An 18,783-nucleotide genomic window follows, 5' to 3' on the forward strand; every position below is an offset into this window, starting at 1 on the left:
GACACTAAGAAACTGGAAACAATGTAATTATTCTATACTGATTTAATTTCTGCTGTCATATGTTATGAATGTACCTGGGTGATTTAATACGCTCAGGTTTTGTTAGCTGTTAGCATTATAAATTTTGAAGTAAAATGAAGTGAAAACTCTAGACTTTGGCTCAAGCCCCATGTCTGTTATTGCTTGTGACTGCTTTCTACAGGTGTTTACAAGATCATCAAGTAGTGTTATTTCTGCCAGCCCTCATAAAAGCCTCAGCTCTGAGTCTGAGGGAGAGCGACAGTTCAATCTCAATGACAATGGCATTCCAACAGCAACTCAAGCTTTAATGACAATGTATCGGCGGAGGTCACCCGAGGAGTTCAACCCCAAGCTGGTAAAATACACCTTGGAGTGCTGTACGTGACTGAAAAAGTTGTTAAATCGTGTGATGTTTAAAATCCACATTTCTGATGCGGAAGCATTCTGCCACAGACAGTTTAAGAGGCAGCATGTTTCACAGAATTGTTGAACATGCTGTCATTTTACCAGTACAGTTTCACTACATAAGGAAAGCAAAGTTGGATATAAATCAGGGAGAGGTTTTAGGCCTGCTCTTTAGTACAGCTGCTTCAACAATATTCTTTTAACAGCAAGGTTAACTGGGATAGAAACTAAGAAATGGGAGGAGACAGCCCATTAAAAGGAGAATCAGACTGTAGCAAAGTTATTTCTTGCTCACTTGTGAAGGTAGGACATTGCAGGCTTTTTAGTGCTTAGCATTTCAGTTGGGCAGAGTGTTAGAGAAGGTACATCTTTATGCTTGTCTTTTTTGCTCTTAGGCTAAAGAGTTTTTGAAGGAACAGGCCTGGAAAATTCACTTTGCTGAATATGGCCAAGGAGTTTGTATGTATCGCACAGAGAAAACCAGAGATCTTGTGCTGAAGGGCATTCCAGAAAGCATGAGAGGGGAACTTTGGCTACTGTTTTCAGGCAAGTATTCATTTGAAATGAGACTGGGATATAAGTAAAAGTGTGAGGAAAAAATGGATTTCAAAGATGTTCAAAGGTGCAGATGGTGTCTAAAAATATTTAGAGCAAGCAAAGCTGTGATTGTTAACAGACAGCTGACTGGTTTAGACAAGATCTGTTTGGTCCAGTAAATACCCTTTCTCAAACAGGGAAATTAGGGAAGAATATAAAAAAGCAGAACACACACCCTGTTACCAGAAGCCAGCAGTCTGGTGGCCTCTAGATGTTCAATAACTACTGGCAGGACTACTTCCCATATATTAAATCATTTCTGAATCCAGTTAAGCTTTTGGCCTTCACAACAAGTTGTTGCAAGGAATTCCAAAGTCTAAGCATGTTGCATGGAACCACTATCTTTATTTAAATAATTTTCTAATAATTTTTAATGTTGTTTCTTCCCTAATAATGCCTATCTTTGTACGTGTTCTCTTTGCTGCTGACCAATAAACAAATGTTTTCAGCAAATATACACAGGAATGCACAGATCTGTCCTATGTCTAATTAACAGCTAGTTTGGACCAGTTTTCATGGTGTATGTATAATTAGTGTTTTCTGTATGCACTACTTTCTGCTGCTGACACTTGATTTCCTTTGCTGCTGAGATTTTAATTTCCAGAGAAGTTTTAAAGTCAGCAGTGAAATCTCATGGCAGCTCTGACAGCATTGCTAAAACAGGCTGAGTGCCTTGCTCAAGGTGACAGTCATTTTCAGAAGCAGGAACAGAGCTCAGGAGTTTGTCTTTTGCTCTTTGGCTGAGATATCATACTTTCTGCAACCAAGCATTAATGTACTCCCTCCTCAGGGTAAGTAGCTTTCTCAGAGGCATATTTTGAATTATGTAGGATAATCACACCCACAGCCAGCTGCAGAGAGAGCTCATGATACTGTGTGACTACACAGCTGGTTTGTTCTTCACGCCTTCTGTTTCATTCTAGCAGAAAGAGAGAGGGGCAGCATCTCAATCACCTAATCATGTCAGGTTGGTTTTTAATCAGCTGTACAAAAATAACATTTCATACTTGCTTTCAAAGTGCTTGTTGGTGGCATCCAAGGTAAAGGGTAGCAGGAGATCAGTGTGTTGGGATACTGTATCTGCTAACTCTTGCTTTCTTTTCATTTTAATACTGTTCTCTCACTCCTAGGAGCCATTAATGAAATGGCCACTCATCCCGGCTATTATGAGGACCTGGTGGAGAAATCAATGGGGAAGTACAATCTTGCTACAGAAGAGATAGAGAGGGATCTTCACCGCTCCCTTCCAGAACACCCTGCATTCCAGAATGAGATGGGTATTGCTGCTCTAAGGAGAGTCTTGACAGCTTATGCTTTTAGAAATCCAAACATAGGATATTGTCAGGTAATTGAAATAGCTTGGTACTTCTTCAGTTCCTGGAATTGCAGTTATTACCTTATACTCCTATTTCTTCAGCCATGTACATCGGTATTGGCTGTGTAAAGTACGCAGATGCATACATGTATAATACCGTGAGGCAGAGCCTCAGTGCTGCCGAATTGCAGTCATGCTGAGGTCAGAGGAATTTGACACAAGGACCTACTCCTAACAAAAGTATTAGCAGCTCATGCTGAGATGTGCATTGTTTTCTGTAAGCATATTTTCTGCCCATTAATCTAGAGATTGGACAGAGGATAACAACAGAGCTGTCCCTGAAGCTGCCCCATCTACAGAAAATGACAGATGAACCCTTTTTTTTTAAGTAGAAAAAAACCCCCAGCTTTAATTGTTCAACCTTATTTTTTTACCTACTTATTTAATGTATTAGTTGTAATAACCCTCCAGAACCTCCTTTATTTTTATTTTAATTATGCTATTCAATCATTCAGAACAAAACCCCAGAAGGTATCTTGTCCCTGTGCTTCACAACCATTTATCAGTAGAGTTAGTGTTGAGCAGTGCATGCTTTTGGAGTTCTTATGCCTGTGATTCCAGTCACATTAATTCCTAGTCCTACATAATTCTTTCTTCTATGTAACTTTGTGTTATTGCATGGGCCCCTTTTTCACCTTCCTGCCTATTTTTGCAAAAGGGAATCTTGAATTCATGAGCCTGATTAAAGTCTTGAATGTTAAGACTCCCAGGTACAACACCAGTAAGTGAAAGTGCAAGTGATTCCAAGAGATACCATTATAAATTATTTAATAACATGTACAATATGAAGTAATTACTACAATAACTTTTTGTAAAGGTTTTTAACAGGAACAGTAGAAAGACACTGTGATTCTGGTTCCTAAAGCTGTCACAGTAACTGGAACTTGGTCCGTGGCATTCAGAATACTGACTCACAGTTACAGTGACAATTCAGGAGCTGAAAGGAATAGCACAGACTTCCACGGAGTTTCAAGGTTGTTCCAAGTTTCAGTTGAAACCTTAGTTACTATTTCAAACAGGTGATGATGAAGCTAGAGTCTAAAAATGTTACATGGTCTGAAACAAGCAGCTAATTCCTTAGAAGGCAAACTGTGAAGAAAATGGTACTGAAATACTTCCATTTCTTCAGACTAGCAGAGGTCTAGTCAAAAGCTGTAAGCGAGCAATTCAGAGGTAACTGTACAGTGCAGTGACATTTGAAATGGAGTGGAACAGGCCATAAAAAACTGTTGTGCACACAAACATGGAGAGTGAGCAACAGCAAGAGGCTTCTGTTTCACTGTGCTCTCATTATTCATGACTGACATTATTACAGGCATTTGCCTGAGCTCACAGATGCTGTGTCTCGACTTTTTCATATGAGCAGAGAGCATAGGGAGTGCAGACTGCCTCTGCAAGGAGTGGTACTGCAGCGGCCATCATTACTGCTGTAGGAGGCATTTTGTCTGCATCAGACCCAGATTCCCCAGGAGCACTTATTGGCAGAATATCAGTAGCAGTGTAACTGGATGCTTGCAGACCTGATTAGGCCCTTTATTATAAAAAGAAGTCTTGATTTATTTTTTTTTTCTTAACAAAAAAGTCTAATGATAATTTGTGGTTTATTTGAGACTTTTTTTTAAGCCTTCCTTTAAGCACTGAGAAAAAAACTGCTTTTTTACAGGAAAATATGTGAACTATTTGGAGTCTGCAAGGGGAGATGTAGCTGGTTTCTTAACCACAGTAACCACTTATCTGCCCAGTTGCTATGCTAGATATTGAACAAATGGGTCTAGTAATTTCTATTTCTTTCTTTTAGGCTATGAATATTGTCACTTCAGTACTCCTCCTTTATGCAAAAGAGGAGGAGGCTTTTTGGTTGCTGGTGGCTCTGTGTGAACGCATGCTGCCCGACTACTACAACACAAGAGTTGTTGGTATGTTATGGGGAAATTTGCTAAAATTACAGTATAAAAATTGACCAGATTAATTATGGTACTGAAACAAGCATATGGGTAGAGGTATGTGTGGCATAGACACAACTATGAATGCTAGTGGCAAAATAGTTTGCTCAGGAGTATAGAAGCAAGTCAGAAACAGGTACTGTGATATTCAGTATTTTTTTCACTTAGGATTAGATGGAATTCTGAAGTGGGCTTTAAGTGAATAAGAAAAAAGAGTTGGGAGGCTAAAATTTGAATTTTGGGTGATCTGGTTGTCTAGTTAAAGTAAGGTCGAAACAGGAACTTTGGCAATTTGCAGTACAAGTCTTTGTGCCCATTTTCTCTCTGGTTGAAAGGGCGCAAGTATCTGAAAACTATTGTTGTTAGATGACAGTTTCGTTGTGTATGTGGAAGTGAATGGCCCTTCAGTTTATCATGGAATTAGTCTTTACTGTAGCTCACAAATGCTCAAAATTCTCATTCAGCCTTAGAAATTATTCTTCCTGGCCTGCTTAAGACACTGATGTTATGGCATAGATATGTTTCTCTTGAAACAAATCTAAACCTTCACAGACACCATGGCCTCCACCAAGAGGTAATGCTGAGAAGCCTTATGCTAATTAGTAATGTTAAGTACTAAACCATCATATAACTTCTGTAGGTGCTAGACCAAAGTGACCCTCTGTTAGCTCTTACAAAATGTATAATTAAAACAAAACTTACTATGGTTCAGTTGGTATTTCTAGCTCAGTAGTGGAATAGAATTTGTCATTTATCTGCAAGTGAGAAAATGTGTGTAAGCATCATGTAGAATACTCTTAGGTTTTGTATTTATGTTTCCATATAGAGAGAATGTGTATATACTTTTCTCACCTAAACGGTGATGTGGTCAGTTGCTCCCATATTAATCAACATCCAACCTCATTTGTTTTCAACAGGAGCATTGGTGGATCAGGGTGTCTTTGAAGAGTTGGCTCGTGACTATGTTCCACAGCTTTATGACTGCATGCAGGACTTGGGTGTAATATCCACCATTTCCCTGTCCTGGTTCCTCACTCTTTTCCTCAGTGTAATGCCATTTGAAAGTGCAGTGGTGGTTGTGGATTGTTTCTTCTGTGAAGGAATAAAGGTGATATTTCAGTTAGCGCTCGCTGTCCTCGATGCTAATGTAGACAAGCTGCTTAACTGTAAAGATGATGGAGAAGCCATGACAGTCTTGGGAAGGTATTTATTACAGAAAATAAAGTGTCTTTCATTTACATTTCTTTTTGCTTTTTTGATTTGTGTTCTTCTGTGTCAAAACACAAAATTGAAACCAATACAGTATATGTAAATCCTTTATATACTTATAGTCTCACCCATATAAGACACTCTATAGTATCTTAAAATAATGCTGAGTTACCAACTATAAATTCTTTTTTCAAGACATTCAAACTTCCCAAACCTGGTTATAGAAATATAATTTGGTTGATTATTTTAGTTGATACATGGTTTTTGTTACTTCACCTTTTGCCTGCTGCCTTTTAAATGGTGCTAAGAAAAAGCCTTGACCTCAAGGGAAATTGTTTTGGGAATGGACTAAACAGAACTCAGAAGAATTAGGTAGGCTCCTGAATGAATAAATTTCAGTTAAATAAGAGGCTGATAAATAGACTGGCTTGTGTTGTTTAGCACAAATTAATACTGATGAGTGTAACCTCTGATTGCCTTTATGAGTTTGGAGGAGTGTTTAGTTTTCAAGTTGCTGCTAAAACTTTGGAATCTTTTTTTCCTGGGAAGTTTCATTAGTATAGCCTTACTAAACCCTGGTTTTAATTTCTTCGGGAATTAAAGAAGACTCTGGTTATGTTTTCTCTGAAATAAGCCTTGGTGATTGCGGAGGATTTTAAGTGTTCTGCAGCTGCATGGTAGAAGACAGATGATTTACAGCAGCTGCCTTGGAAGGAACAAGCACTTTAAAGCCCCTTGAAGCGAAGTAGGGGAGTAGTAGGACAGCGGTTATTTAGACTGAAACACACTGACCTTTGTTGCCATGGTGTCGTAATTCCTTTAGCATGTTTAAACAGCCAGAAGCAACAAACCTGTTAAATAAGCTACTAATTTGTGACTAGCTTTATTTGAGCTATTTCTTGTTATGGATAATGAATTACCAGGGTTACCTTAACTCTCTTTGAGAAAAAGCAGTGTTAGGATTTGTCAAATTACTGATGTCAAAAGTCATGTAGTTCATTAGCAGAGTGGCTCGATCATTTTTACATTTAATAATCTCTATATATAACCCTTATTCTATTAAACCTTGGAGGGGAGGGGGGTACAAATGAATCTTGAGTTTTTCATTTATTTTCCTTTTCTCCCCACACCAGATATTTGGACAGTGTAACTAATAAGGACAGCACTCTTCCACCCATTCCTCATCTTCACTCACTACTCAGTGATGATGTAGAGCCTTATCCTGAGGTGGATATCTTCAGACTAATCAGGTCTTCATATGAGGTAGGATAGGATTCCTTAACAGGAACTTGCCAACTCACGCTACTTCTGCTTTAGAGACATTTGGTACTCTGTAGTTTGGCTTTGCGTGGAACTGAAAGAACATAAGAGAAACAGAGGCTGATCTCAGAAGTCTGAAATGGGGCAGGGAAGAGGGTTCAGTGTTTCTTTTAACCAAAACTTTTAATTGGAGCTGTTTTATATAGACGCCTGCAACATCAGTTGAGAGCAGCCCCCAACCAAAAGGTGATTTACAAACAATACGCTGAACTTGTAGCTCAGAAAAGCTTTTTCATGCATTTCTGAAGTGAAGTACTAGTGAAATTTGTATTACTTCAGAAGATCTTTCTATTATCAAAGGGATTTAGTCTCTTTTTACCTTTGTTTTTCTCAGCAAATGCTGATTCTGACCACTAGCTTCTAGGCCACTAGCTTCTCCATTGTAACCAAAATGAAAAGTAATTCATGTGAAAGGAGCTGGTAACAACTTGTATCTGTAAAACACAGAACAAAACCTGCAACAACCCCTAAAATTTGCAAAACGATTTCATTGTCCTTAAATTTTAAAAATAAGCCATCAGTTAAAGTGGTGATTACACTGACATAGTAATTTTAAACGAAAATTAAAGAATCATTTAAAATATTTATGGTTTTTAATTTCCTTTTTTCCTTCCACTGACATGCAGGGTAAATTAGTGTTTTTAGTTTAAGATGTAGATGCATACTCAGCAGTATGATAGCTGCTTCAGAGGCACCTCCCATGTCCCTAACACCTCCTTGCTTTAATAACATGATACCTGTTTAAGAAGGAAATAGGTAATCCTTTGTGTATTCTACACTGAAGGGCAAACTGATTTAAGTCAGATGTATAGTTCTTCACACAGTGTTAGAATGGGTACAAGGATGTTTATGTGAAATTCTTGTTTCCCTTGTATTTTTCTGATTTTTTCATCATGGAGACAGCTTCTTTTGGCTTAACTTCTTCCAGATGAATAACCTGACTCCATGCAGAGCCAGTCTGTCTTTTTAGGGCTCATGTAGCACAGAATTCTGTAACTCCTAGATAAATAATGAGCTGTACTGCAGTAAAATTAGGCAAAACAAATCACATGCGGAGCAAAGGACTGTGGGGAAAGCAGGAGCTAGCAGCAAAGAGAGAATGTGTTTGAGGAGAAACAAATGGGCTGATCTGATTATTTAAAAAGAAAAAAACCTAAAATCAGTGAGGGACCATACCCAGGAGGTAATTGCATGTGACCTTCCTATTCTGTAGCTACATGAGTTTTAGTTTTATGGGTGTAACAGACCATCTCCTTTGGCCTCCAGACCAGAGCATAAGCCTTGTGGAGTAGATGTGGTCTCATAGCCGCAACAGACCTCTCTTTCCAAGGTTGTGTGACCCCTGTGGTGCTTGATGGATGTTTTGTCTAGATACCATTTTTTTTTTCCCAAAAGACTTCTTTATTTGCAAAACGCTCCAGGTACATGAAACCTCATTTTACTCCTGAGGTACATGATACAAGTGCACAGCTTTACAGATGAACCCAGCTTTAGTGTTAATTTGATCACACAAGATTGTGCTAGCAAATTATGACCTGCTATGTAGATGCACTTACATTGGAAATATAAATCCATCCTAAATGAAAGTGTATCTAGCCTCACCCCTTTTTAGTTTTACATACGGCATATTTTGTCTGATACTGTGTTTCTGCTGGTCATCTGTGCATTTCTAAGTATGTTACAAGTGTGTTCTTGATGACAAAAAACTACTTTTAATTAACAAAAATAAATCTTGGGGATTAGGCATTCCTCTGCATACAAAAACATGGAGTGTTATTCTTAATAGGTTTCCCCTGGGATATTTCTGTAGTACACACCAGAGCTCCTTGACTGAGCTGTGGAAAAAAAAAACCTTCTGAAAATAAGGCTTGGGCACTTCAGAGGCTCTTCTTAATGGAAGCTGCATTCTTGATGCTCAGTTTCAGATATAATGAATATAAGGACTGTGATGCTGCCTCAGCTGTTAGAGGTCCAGTTAGTCTAGACATCTTTCTGTAATACTTGAGATATTCCAGGACAAGTTGAAATAACATCCTGCAGAAGGGTTGTTTTTAGAGATGTGCCAAGCAAGAAATGATAACAACTGAGATTATGGTTTGAAATGTGATGATTCGTAACTTAATGAAGACCTTTCAAATGAAATTAAAATAAGGTATTGGGAAAAACAAAATCTTGAGGTGCATTCCTAAAGCCTTCATAATTTTGTCATGTGCTAGAAAAATGCCTTTGTCATGTGTTAGACAGATGCCTTAACAGCAGTTTTTAAAATACACTTGTGTGGTATAATTAAATTAATTTCTCAAGTGCATTAAAAGCAAGCTACGAGTATTCCAAGTATTAACACACAGACTGTGCTGCATTTCTTTTTGTCTTTTAAGAAATTTGGAAGTATCCGAGCAGATTTAATCGAGCAAATGAGATTCAAACAAAGGCTGAAAGTTATCCAAACCCTTGAAGATACTACAAAGCGCAATGTGGTAGGTACTGAAACAATGTTCTTTGCAAAAATTAAGACCAGCCAGTTTCTGAAATCTAAATTAGCTTTTCAGTGAGTCATGGATTTCAAATCCGTAACTGATAATGTTGTGTTTCAAAAGGTACGAACTATTGTGACGGAGACTTCTTTTACTGTTGATGAACTGGAGGAACTGTATGCTCTTTTCAAGGTAAAGCTAAGTAAAGACAAGATGTTGTGCCTGCAGGAAATGCAAATGTTTATTTTTTTATAAGGGACTGTGTCTTTTCTGAAGACCAGGTTGAATCTGTGAGTTGCTTACTATAAGATATCTTAATGTAAATTTAAATTAGCTGTTACTAATATATATAAAAAAAAAACCCTAAACCAACCAGTCTTTAAAAGCTGAGGAAGTAATTCAATAAATTATTTTTCCATGGAAAAAATTAATTATACTGATAAAATCTATTGGAATGGAGAAGTTAATAGAAGCATTTGATCAGTCTTTAAAAACTTATGCATGTCTCTCTACCTACATAACCCAAGCTTTGGAATTCAGCACAGAAATATCTATATTCTATGATCTCAGACAGTTAATACTGCCACGTCACAGTAGCTGATTTTTGCCATTGTTAATGCTTTAATGTATATTGTATTACATGGTAATTCAGTGTCACAAAGTGATACGTCTCCATAGGTTGGTTATGCAGCAGTACCATTAGATCCATAAATTTAATGGTGATGGGTTAAAATGCTTTAGCTTCACTTTCACAGTGCATTAAAACAAGATACTTTCTTCCTCTGTTTTTGTTAGAACAGAACTTTTTTGGCATACCAAGAAGAATTTCCTTTCAATTTCCCATCTGTAATATCACGTCCTAAAGTTGTTCAAATCTTGTAGTACCTTCTTTCAGTCCTCCATGGAATCAGTCATACCAAGTCAGACAGCTCACCCCAGCTGATTACTGTGCAGTGCTAGGATCTCTTTCTCTTTCTGAATTGTTTTGAATTAGATTCTACCAAAATCAGCTCCAGAACTTTCACTGAGTTCAATAGACTGAAAGAGTAGGATGTTGTACAGTATTTTTTGAGTTCAACAAAACAGTTGAACTATACAGTTCAAAGAGTATTTCGTGAGAGTCCCTTTTCTGATGTGACTGTGTAGTGAGGCTGAAGGGGGAGACTAAGCACAAGGAGCTTAGTGTATGTATATACAACGTGTGTATGTATGCAAGTCACAGCTGCTTACAGCTCCGTTTAAAACAGGTATTTCATGTTTCTGCTGCCTGGGAGGCAGGAAAAGTTTTGCTTTCTTTTCTTTGTAGAGGGATGTCTTTTTCTGCTGGTTAGAGAGGAAACTTAAGAGCAAAGCAGATGGAAATATATCTGCTCGTCTTGTGTTGTTTCAATCATGTTTGTGTATGAGTTGTGTGTGGATTTTTGTGGGTTTCTTCATTGATAGCAATGAGTTTACAGAGCATTTGCCTTCTGTTCAGGCAGAACATCTGACTAGCTGCTACTGGGGAGGAAACAGCAATGCTACTGACCGGCATGATCCCAGCCTGCCTTATCTGGAGCAGTATCGTATTGACTTTGAGCAGTTCAAGGGGATGTTTGCTCTCCTCTTTCCTTGGGCATGTGGAACTCATTCAGATGTATTAGCTGCACGCTTATTCAGGCTTCTTGATGAAAATGGAGACCTTCTCATCAACTTCCGTGAATTCGTCTCTGGGCTAAGTAAGGAGAATTCACAGCAGTTTCAATATAATCTGACCAAAACTGTTTCTACAGGAGATCCAGTCCTACAGAAACACAGATGTTATATTAGCTTTCAGATAATGACTTTGACATGTGCTGATTTGTGTAAGTTACCTTTATTTTAAGAGCTGTACATGCTGCCGTTCAGCACATTTTATTATGCCTGTGGCAGTGGTTCCACTGGAGTTTAGGCTGGTCTCAGTAGGCACATCTGTGTTAGCCAGAGTTGTATCACACAGGGATAAGCCTGCACATGAACTGCACATCCATTAGGGTCTGAGGATTTCCCTGACCACTAACTCTTAACATGAAAATGACTTGCAACTTGTTTGCTTAATGGTGTGATTACTTCTAATCAAAGTATTTCCTTTGGGAAAGTCTTTTGTATGTTCTTGCTCTGTTGTTCAGGACGAAGACTTTTGAGAAACTTATGTACACATACAAGGCATAGGGGAAAGATAGAATTGAGGATGGTAGTTTTGTTTGCCCCTGAATAAAAGTGCTTCTCTTTAGAAGACTGCTGACACCTCGCATATATGTGTCCCTGTATGAGGGGAAGGTATTGCACCTCAGTGGAAGGTACCACCTGTGTTACTTCTGCAGTCAATAACCAAGACTGCAGACTAAGAGAGCAGGAGAGTATCACAGAATCATAGAACGGTTTGGGTTGGAAAGGACATTACAATCATCTAGTTCCAACCCCCTGCCATGGGCAGGGATGCCTCACACTAGACCATGTCACCCAAGGCTCTGTCCAGCCTGGCTTTGAACACTGTCAGGGCTGGAGCACTTACCACTTCTTTCGGCAACCTGTTCCAGTGCTTCCAGAAGTATCATAGAATCATAGGATAGTTAGGGTTGGAAAGGACTTTAAGATCATCCAGTTCCAACCCCACTGCCATGGGCAGGGACACCTCACACTAAACCATGTCACCCAAGGCTCTGTCCAAGCCAGCCTTGAACACCACCAGGGATTCACAACTTCCCTGGGCAACCCATTCCCGTGCCTCACCACCCTTACAGTAAAGAACTTCTTCCTTATATCTAACCTGAACTTCCCCTGTTTAAGTTTAAACTCATTTCCCCTTGTCCTATAACACTACAGTCACTAATGAAGAGTCTCTTCCCAGCATCTGTATAGGCTCCCTTCAGATACTGGAAGGCTGCTATGAGGTCTCCACGCAGCCTTCTCCAGGCTGAACAGCCCCAACTTTTTCAGCCTGTCTTCGTACGGGAGGTGCTCCAGCCCCTTCATCATCCTCATTACCTATAAAAGTCAGTATCACAACAAAAGGAATGTGCAAACCCCAGGATTAACATGAAGAAGCAAATCTGAGACAGGAGCTGGCCACCCCTTTTTTGAATATAGCAGGAATTATTCCTTGTAAATGACCAGCATTTCACCATCTGCTATGTGTTATTTCGTGGTAACCTGACATTTCCTCCAGCTTTACATTTTTATCTTTTGAGAGAGCAAAGGTTTCCCAGTCTGCCTTTCAGCGACCTTTTGTAGCAGTGTTTTAAAGCATTAGGGCTCCAAATGCAGCCTTGCATGGAAACCTCTGTACAGCAATGGTAACACCTATTCTCTCACAGGTATAAAAGTTATGTGACAGTTAAACTGATTGCACACCTCCCATTCACACCACCCAAAACCCCAGTGCTTCCTGTGATGTGGTTCTGAATTGTATTTGAGGGGCTGTTGGTCAGGTAGTACGTAATGGCCTTTTGAGGTATGACCAACAACTCTTGCTGCTTACAGGATGCTGCTAATTACAGTCAACCAGTTTCTGGTTAAGACAGCAATTTTTATAACAAATAATGAGTGATAAGAACAAGGAACAGTATCGAGCACTGCGAACAGGAACTAATGTAAAATACACAAATATTGCTGTAAGCAAACATGACTGAACTAAAATCTAAAATCTTGTTACTCTCAATCATGTGATGTTTTTGGATCCTCAGATAAGAGATTTGAAGTCCACACAAAAAGGTGGTCTTTCAGCAGGAAGCCTATTTGAGTGGCAATGTGATGATCATAGATTTTTTTTGTATGTTATAAAGTAGACATTTAATGAAGCATCTAAGGTTGAAGTACAAAATTGAGGGTAAGTTGGTCTGTGTTCTCTTGCTATTTCTACAGTGGATTGTATGATCTTATAAGTCAAGTGACTGCCTTGTGATTTCAGGCCATAAAGGGAGTACAGTTCTTCCAGAATGAATGTAGAAGCTTCTAAAACAAAATATTGTAGCAATAATAAATAGAATTGAATGCTGAGTATTAATGTACTTTATATAATGCTGTTTAGGTGCAGCATGCCATGGAGATCTTACAGAGAAGCTGAAGCTCCTGTATAAAATGCATGTTTTGCCTGGTAAGTAAATGATGTTAGTTAGTAAATAATTATTGTCTTGTTGAGAACAGAAATTTGGATCAGAGTTGTTTATCACTAGCTTTCCCAATTAAAAATTAATTTGTAGGAATTATTTCAGCTGTTTATGCAGCAATAAAATGAGAGCTTCTGCCATAACCAGGTATAGATTTAGGAAGTCTGAAAGCACTCATGCAGTCCTCTATTGCTTCAGTCACAAACAGACCATCTATATGTGTCTCTTGTCTGTTTAACTGGGTTTGGTGACTTTCCCCATGCACAACAAATACAGTGTTCTTCAACTTATGGGTTTCTTACCATAATCCACTTTATTTAATGGTGAATCTAGCTTAAAACCTTCATCTATGCCCTGGCTGCTCATTCCTGTCCCTAGGTTTTCTTCGTGGTTACCCCTCTGGGCTGATAGAAATGTTAGCTGAGGGAAGCTCCAGATTGTTTCAAAGATGTTTTCCATCTGTTGCACCCAGCTGAGAAAGGCAGTTAGGTTGGAGAGGGGGTTGGAAACTTCTCAAAACAGTTTTGTCCCTGAAGAAAATTACGTCCTGGAACTATCTGGCTGGCTTGTCACACATGTGCCATAAAGAACCTATTGATGTCCTCACTGAATCTGTGGTTTACATAAGTTGCAACCCATCCTCTGGTAAAGGTATCTAAAAGTTTTGAGAGAACATTCACCTTTGTGTGCTGTGCCCTGATTGCTCCCAGCTGGCTTTGCTGGAGGTATATGCTTCAGTGAGTTACTAATCAAACTGGAAACAAGTACAATTTTATTGAATTGTACCAGAAGAGATCCATTTTTAAGAATGCAGCTTCTGGTATTTGAGGCTGTGTAAGCTCATGTCAAATCATGACAGACTGTTTCCAGCTAGAAAAGAGTTCATATCCTGCTGCAGACGAGCTGAGCTGTGGAGGAGAAGGTAATGGAAACAGATATGGGAAGATGGGCAAGCCAGCCTCTGAAGGCAGACAGCTCCTTGTTAGTCTAGTTAGATACCAGGGAGGAGACAGTTAGTACTGAATACCAGGGAGGAGACAGAACAGGTCCTGTTTTTCATCTGCGAGCTGAAAAGAGGTGGCTCCTAACCCGTTGCATCCTCACACTTCTAGAAACTGACATTCTAAATGTATCAGTGGAAATATGTTCTAGTTAGTAATTAAAGGGTGGAGTTTTTAATGAGGGAATTTTATTTTATTACTTAGATCCATCCCCTGAGCAAGAAGAGCCAGACTCTGCTTTTGAAGCTACCCAGTACTTTTTTGAAGACATCACACCAGAATGTACACATGGTAGGCATCTTTTGTCTTGGGCATGAAAAGATGAGGTAATGCATTTCAAACATGTCTTTTTAGAAAGCTACTTTTTTACTGTAACTCTGTAAGTATTCTCTTACTAAGTATACTGTGTAAAAAGAAGTATGTATGAATTTTGCTGTCCTTTGAGGTGCAGGTGTGTGTTCACTAAGAACTCCCTTATATTGTGCATTTCAAAGTACTCTCAGAATAACGTGTTGTTGTAATCAGTGTGTTGCAATAGAAGTAATTTTGTCGTAAGTGCACAGCACGCGTGTCTCAGTGGAGAATAAGAATAAATATATTGGCTTTCAATATATATTTGGATCAGAACTTAAAATATTCTAAAAACCTGAAGCCAAAAGTTATGTCGAAGTGCAGTGTGATTTCTTCTTGTGCCCTAATGAGGGCCTGGTCTCATAGCTGTTGTCTTAAAAGGCATTTTCTTTCTAGAGCTATTTGATGCTAAGTTTCTCTCTGATTCCAGAAAATCATTGTTCATCCTTCACATTACTGGGGGAAGGAAGGTTGTTTGAAAATACAGATAATTATTAATAGGCTAGGGATGGCAATTTTAAGTCCTGATAGACAAATGAAATTTCACTAATATAATCACCAAATACATAACGTGCTAGAAGCTGTTTGTTGTGGTAACACAGCCTAATCATTGTACCGCATAAATAGAGCCTGAGATGGTCCCTGTCTTAGTATTTATATTATTAATTATATGGACTTTGTCAGCAGATTTAAGAATAAACAAAAGTCATCATTTAATCCTATCCTTTTTGCTCTGCGTTTTCTGCAGTGTAAACATTTCTTTTGTTTTGCGCTGTACACATGAAAAGTATGTATGTGTCTAAAACCACACTGATAATCTCTCTCCCCCTCCTGCCCCTCCACTTCCTAGTTGTTGGCCTAGACAGCAGGACCAAGCAAGGAGTAGATGATGGGTTTGTTACAGTGAGTCTGAAAACAGAAAAAGGTATGCATGGTGTCTCCATTTGAATTATGTCTTTAATTTCTTGTAAAGATGCTCCTTTTGAAAATGAAAAAAAGTATTAATTTAAGGTTTCTTCATGGACTTTTCCTCTTTCTCTGGGTAATTTGTTGACAATAGGCAAGAAGAGCTCACAAGACAATCGGAATTACCTGAGAATGTGGAGCCAAGAGAATAAATCCAAAGCAAAAAACACAAAGGACTTGCCCAAACTGAATCAGGTACTTCTACTGATACTTACTTACTTTTCATTAACTTCAAACTTTTTTTTCACATACCTACAAATATTCAATACATTAACTCTGAATCAAGATTTTATTTTGAGGCAGATGCATTTCTATCAGAGCAGCAGTCAGCTGAATACAGAAGTTTATTGTTTTCAATATCCTGTAGCTGGTATTAAAATGTCCTAAAAATGAGATACACATATATGGGAATGATTACATACTATTTTGATCTCTAGACAAAGGGTGATACGACACTGGCTATCACCAGCTAGCACATGATGTCCAGTACATGTTACCTGAAAAAAGTATTTTATGTTTTGTAATTTATACTGCCAGTCTCATTCCCTTTAGATCCATAGCTGCTAAGCAGGAGGAGACCCATGGGGACAGCTGTTTCCTCCAGAGCATACAGAGAAGATTTATTCTGTGTAGAACAATGCTTCTTACTTAAGATAGCCTTAATCAAATCTCCCTCCTATTTAATTTGTGAGTTTTGAATTGTGAAAGGCTCACAACCAGCTAAGTTACCATGGTCAATTAAAAGAGCACTGCAGGTCTTTTTTTCATTTTTCATTACTTATAATTTTTATCGGACCCGTAGCTATGCTTTGCATGATTCCTGCAAGAAAATCCACTAAAACGAATGCCATGTGTTTCACTGCTTAAGCTCTGTTGCCCTCCTGTGGCTGCAGAGAAATAGATTCGTCATGTGTTGGAACAGAAGATCCAACAATTTATTCTAAATAGCTTTGAGAGAGGCAACACATCTGGCTGCCCAGTCTTAGTAAAAGCTTTCTAGGCCACACCTAGCTTATTTCAGTTTAAGTTGAATCACATGAATTACTGTGTCGTACCTCCATGGCAGAATTTTAAAACTGATTTAGTAGCTCTCAGTCTGATGTGTTTCCTGCTCTCTCATAAATGTTTCCTCTCTCTGTGCTCTAGGGACAGTTCATTGAACTGTGCAAGACAATGTACAATATGTTCAGTGAAGACCCCAATGAACAAGATCTGTACCACGCTACTGCTGCTGTGACAAGCTTGCTTTTGGAGATAGGTGAGGTTGGAAAGCTCTTCAGCGTGCAGCCCACAAAAGAGACAGACAGCAGCAGTAACAACTGCAGCAAAACTCTTCAGAGTGAGCTGTTCCAGAAGAAGGAGCACCAGCAGTACCCCCTCGAGCAGCACAAGCCCTTCCAAAGCAGCCTCAGCACCAACGATGAGATGGCAGTTTGCACTGACAGTGCCCTGGGCATGCAAATGGAAGACATCAAGCTCGAAGACTCTTCACCCAGGGACAACGGAGCCTGTTCTTCCATGCTTATTTCTGATGATGATACAAAAGATGATAGTTCCATGTCCTCCTACTCGGTACTGAGCGCAGGTTCGCACGAAGAAGAAAAGCTGCACTGCGAGGACATAGGTGAAGACACCGTTTTGGTACGGAGCAACCACACCACTTCTCTTAGGAGAAGCACTAGCATTGACAGAGACTGGGCCATTACCTTTGAACAGTTTTTAGCCTCCCTTTTGACTGAGCCAGCGCTGGTGAGGTACTTTGACAAGCCCGTGTCCATGATGGCCAGGATTACTAATGCTAAAAACATAAGGATGAGGGGGAAACCAATAACCTCGGCCAGTGACTATGAAATCTCTACTATGTCGGGATAAAGGGCAGTTGGGTTTTTTATTTATTTTTTTTATTCTGTATTTATTAGTACCTGGCACAGGCCCTGGTATTTTCAAACCATGATTGTTTTCACTAACATGAAACTGTTGGGGTGCAAACGTAACTCTCTCGAAGTATAATCACTCTTTCTGTGGGAAATGTTACACAAATGCAGATTTTATTCAAAATACAGAGAAGAAGTATCGGTTGTCAGTGAAGTGTGTGTATTATTAACCTTGCTGTCAATATAAAATGGTAAAGATTAGTTCTTCATTTCTAAATGTAAACTTAATGCTGATATTTATGTGCATTTTTAAAATAGGCTTATAGAGAGATCTGATTCTTGGGGAAAAAATAAACAAAACACGAAGTACCTAAGATTTAAAGGGACACTGTCAACCTGAATAGGACCTCACATGAAACTAAGTTCCAGGCAACATCCCTGAAGGACAATTTTACTTCATATAACTTTTTTTCCCAAAGCAGATAGTGGGTTTAATGTATGCTTCATTTTATGTTTCTTTAATACATTAAAGATGACTTCAGTAACACCTGCCTGGCTCCTAACTTCCGCTGCTTGAGACTGGAACACTCAAATAGAAGTGAGAAATCCATCCCAAGCCTAGCTGGCCTGTAAGGCAAATGTGGTTCAATGTCATGATTTCTCCTGTAGCAGAAGGCAGAAGCCCATTTGCCGTTGCCTGGGTTCAGCGCCCCTGGCTGCACCAAAGCAGGGAGAAAGTCCTTTCCCACCTATGGCCACCGGAAAGATTGACAGCATGACCCTGCCTGGAGCTGTATTCCTAACAGTGGACTTGAGAAGCTTTGTTGTTATGCTCCAAAGACAGTACATGCAGGTCCCCAAACAGATTGGTAGAGTCTCTTTTTAAAAATCAAAAGCTGTTTTTAAAAGTTTAAAAAAATTATATATATATATATATATATATACACATATACACTTCTAAGGCTGGATCTATATCTTAGCTCTTAAACTAACCTTTACCACCAACCTATTATATCCTTGTTAGATTAAGAAAATAAAAACCTATATTGCATAAGTCTTCATTTACAACAGTGTAAAGTAGCAGTAATGAAAAACAAAAATCTACAAGATATGTAAGTGA

General features: G+C 38.9%; 1 protein-coding gene across 2 annotated transcripts in view; it reads left to right on the top strand.

The window, feature by feature from the left end:
• TBC1D9 (TBC1 domain family member 9) overlaps window positions 1-17,847 on the top strand; it is a 48,179-nt gene extending 30,332 nt beyond the window's left edge. Inside the window, exons 8-21 of one of the 2 annotated variants that reach the window (XM_013131043.3) lie at window positions 203-376; window positions 822-972; window positions 2,154-2,368; window positions 4,197-4,314; window positions 5,259-5,544; window positions 6,684-6,813; window positions 9,249-9,347; window positions 9,468-9,536; window positions 10,822-11,062; window positions 13,393-13,458; window positions 14,677-14,763; window positions 15,674-15,748; window positions 15,884-15,984; window positions 16,936-17,847. In XM_013131043.3, coding sequence (XP_012986497.1) covers window positions 203-376; window positions 822-972; window positions 2,154-2,368; window positions 4,197-4,314; window positions 5,259-5,544; window positions 6,684-6,813; window positions 9,249-9,347; window positions 9,468-9,536; window positions 10,822-11,062; window positions 13,393-13,458; window positions 14,677-14,763; window positions 15,674-15,748; window positions 15,884-15,984; window positions 16,936-17,661 — 2,538 coding nt within the window. In that variant the 3' untranslated portion in view covers window positions 17,662-17,847. Of the gene's footprint in view, window positions 1-202; window positions 377-821; window positions 973-2,153; window positions 2,369-4,196; window positions 4,315-5,258; window positions 5,545-6,683; window positions 6,814-9,248; window positions 9,348-9,467; window positions 9,537-10,821; window positions 11,063-13,392; window positions 13,459-14,676; window positions 14,764-15,673; window positions 15,749-15,883; window positions 15,985-16,935 lie in introns of those variants that run through there. The other variant, XR_004079731.2, reaches the window with a different exon arrangement.
• Window positions 17,848-18,783: the final 936 nt, after the last annotated feature.

This window comes from Melopsittacus undulatus, chromosome 7 (genome assembly GCF_012275295.1).
Source record: "Melopsittacus undulatus isolate bMelUnd1 chromosome 7, bMelUnd1.mat.Z, whole genome shotgun sequence".
Taxonomy (NCBI): Eukaryota; Metazoa; Chordata; class Aves; order Psittaciformes; family Psittaculidae; genus Melopsittacus; species Melopsittacus undulatus.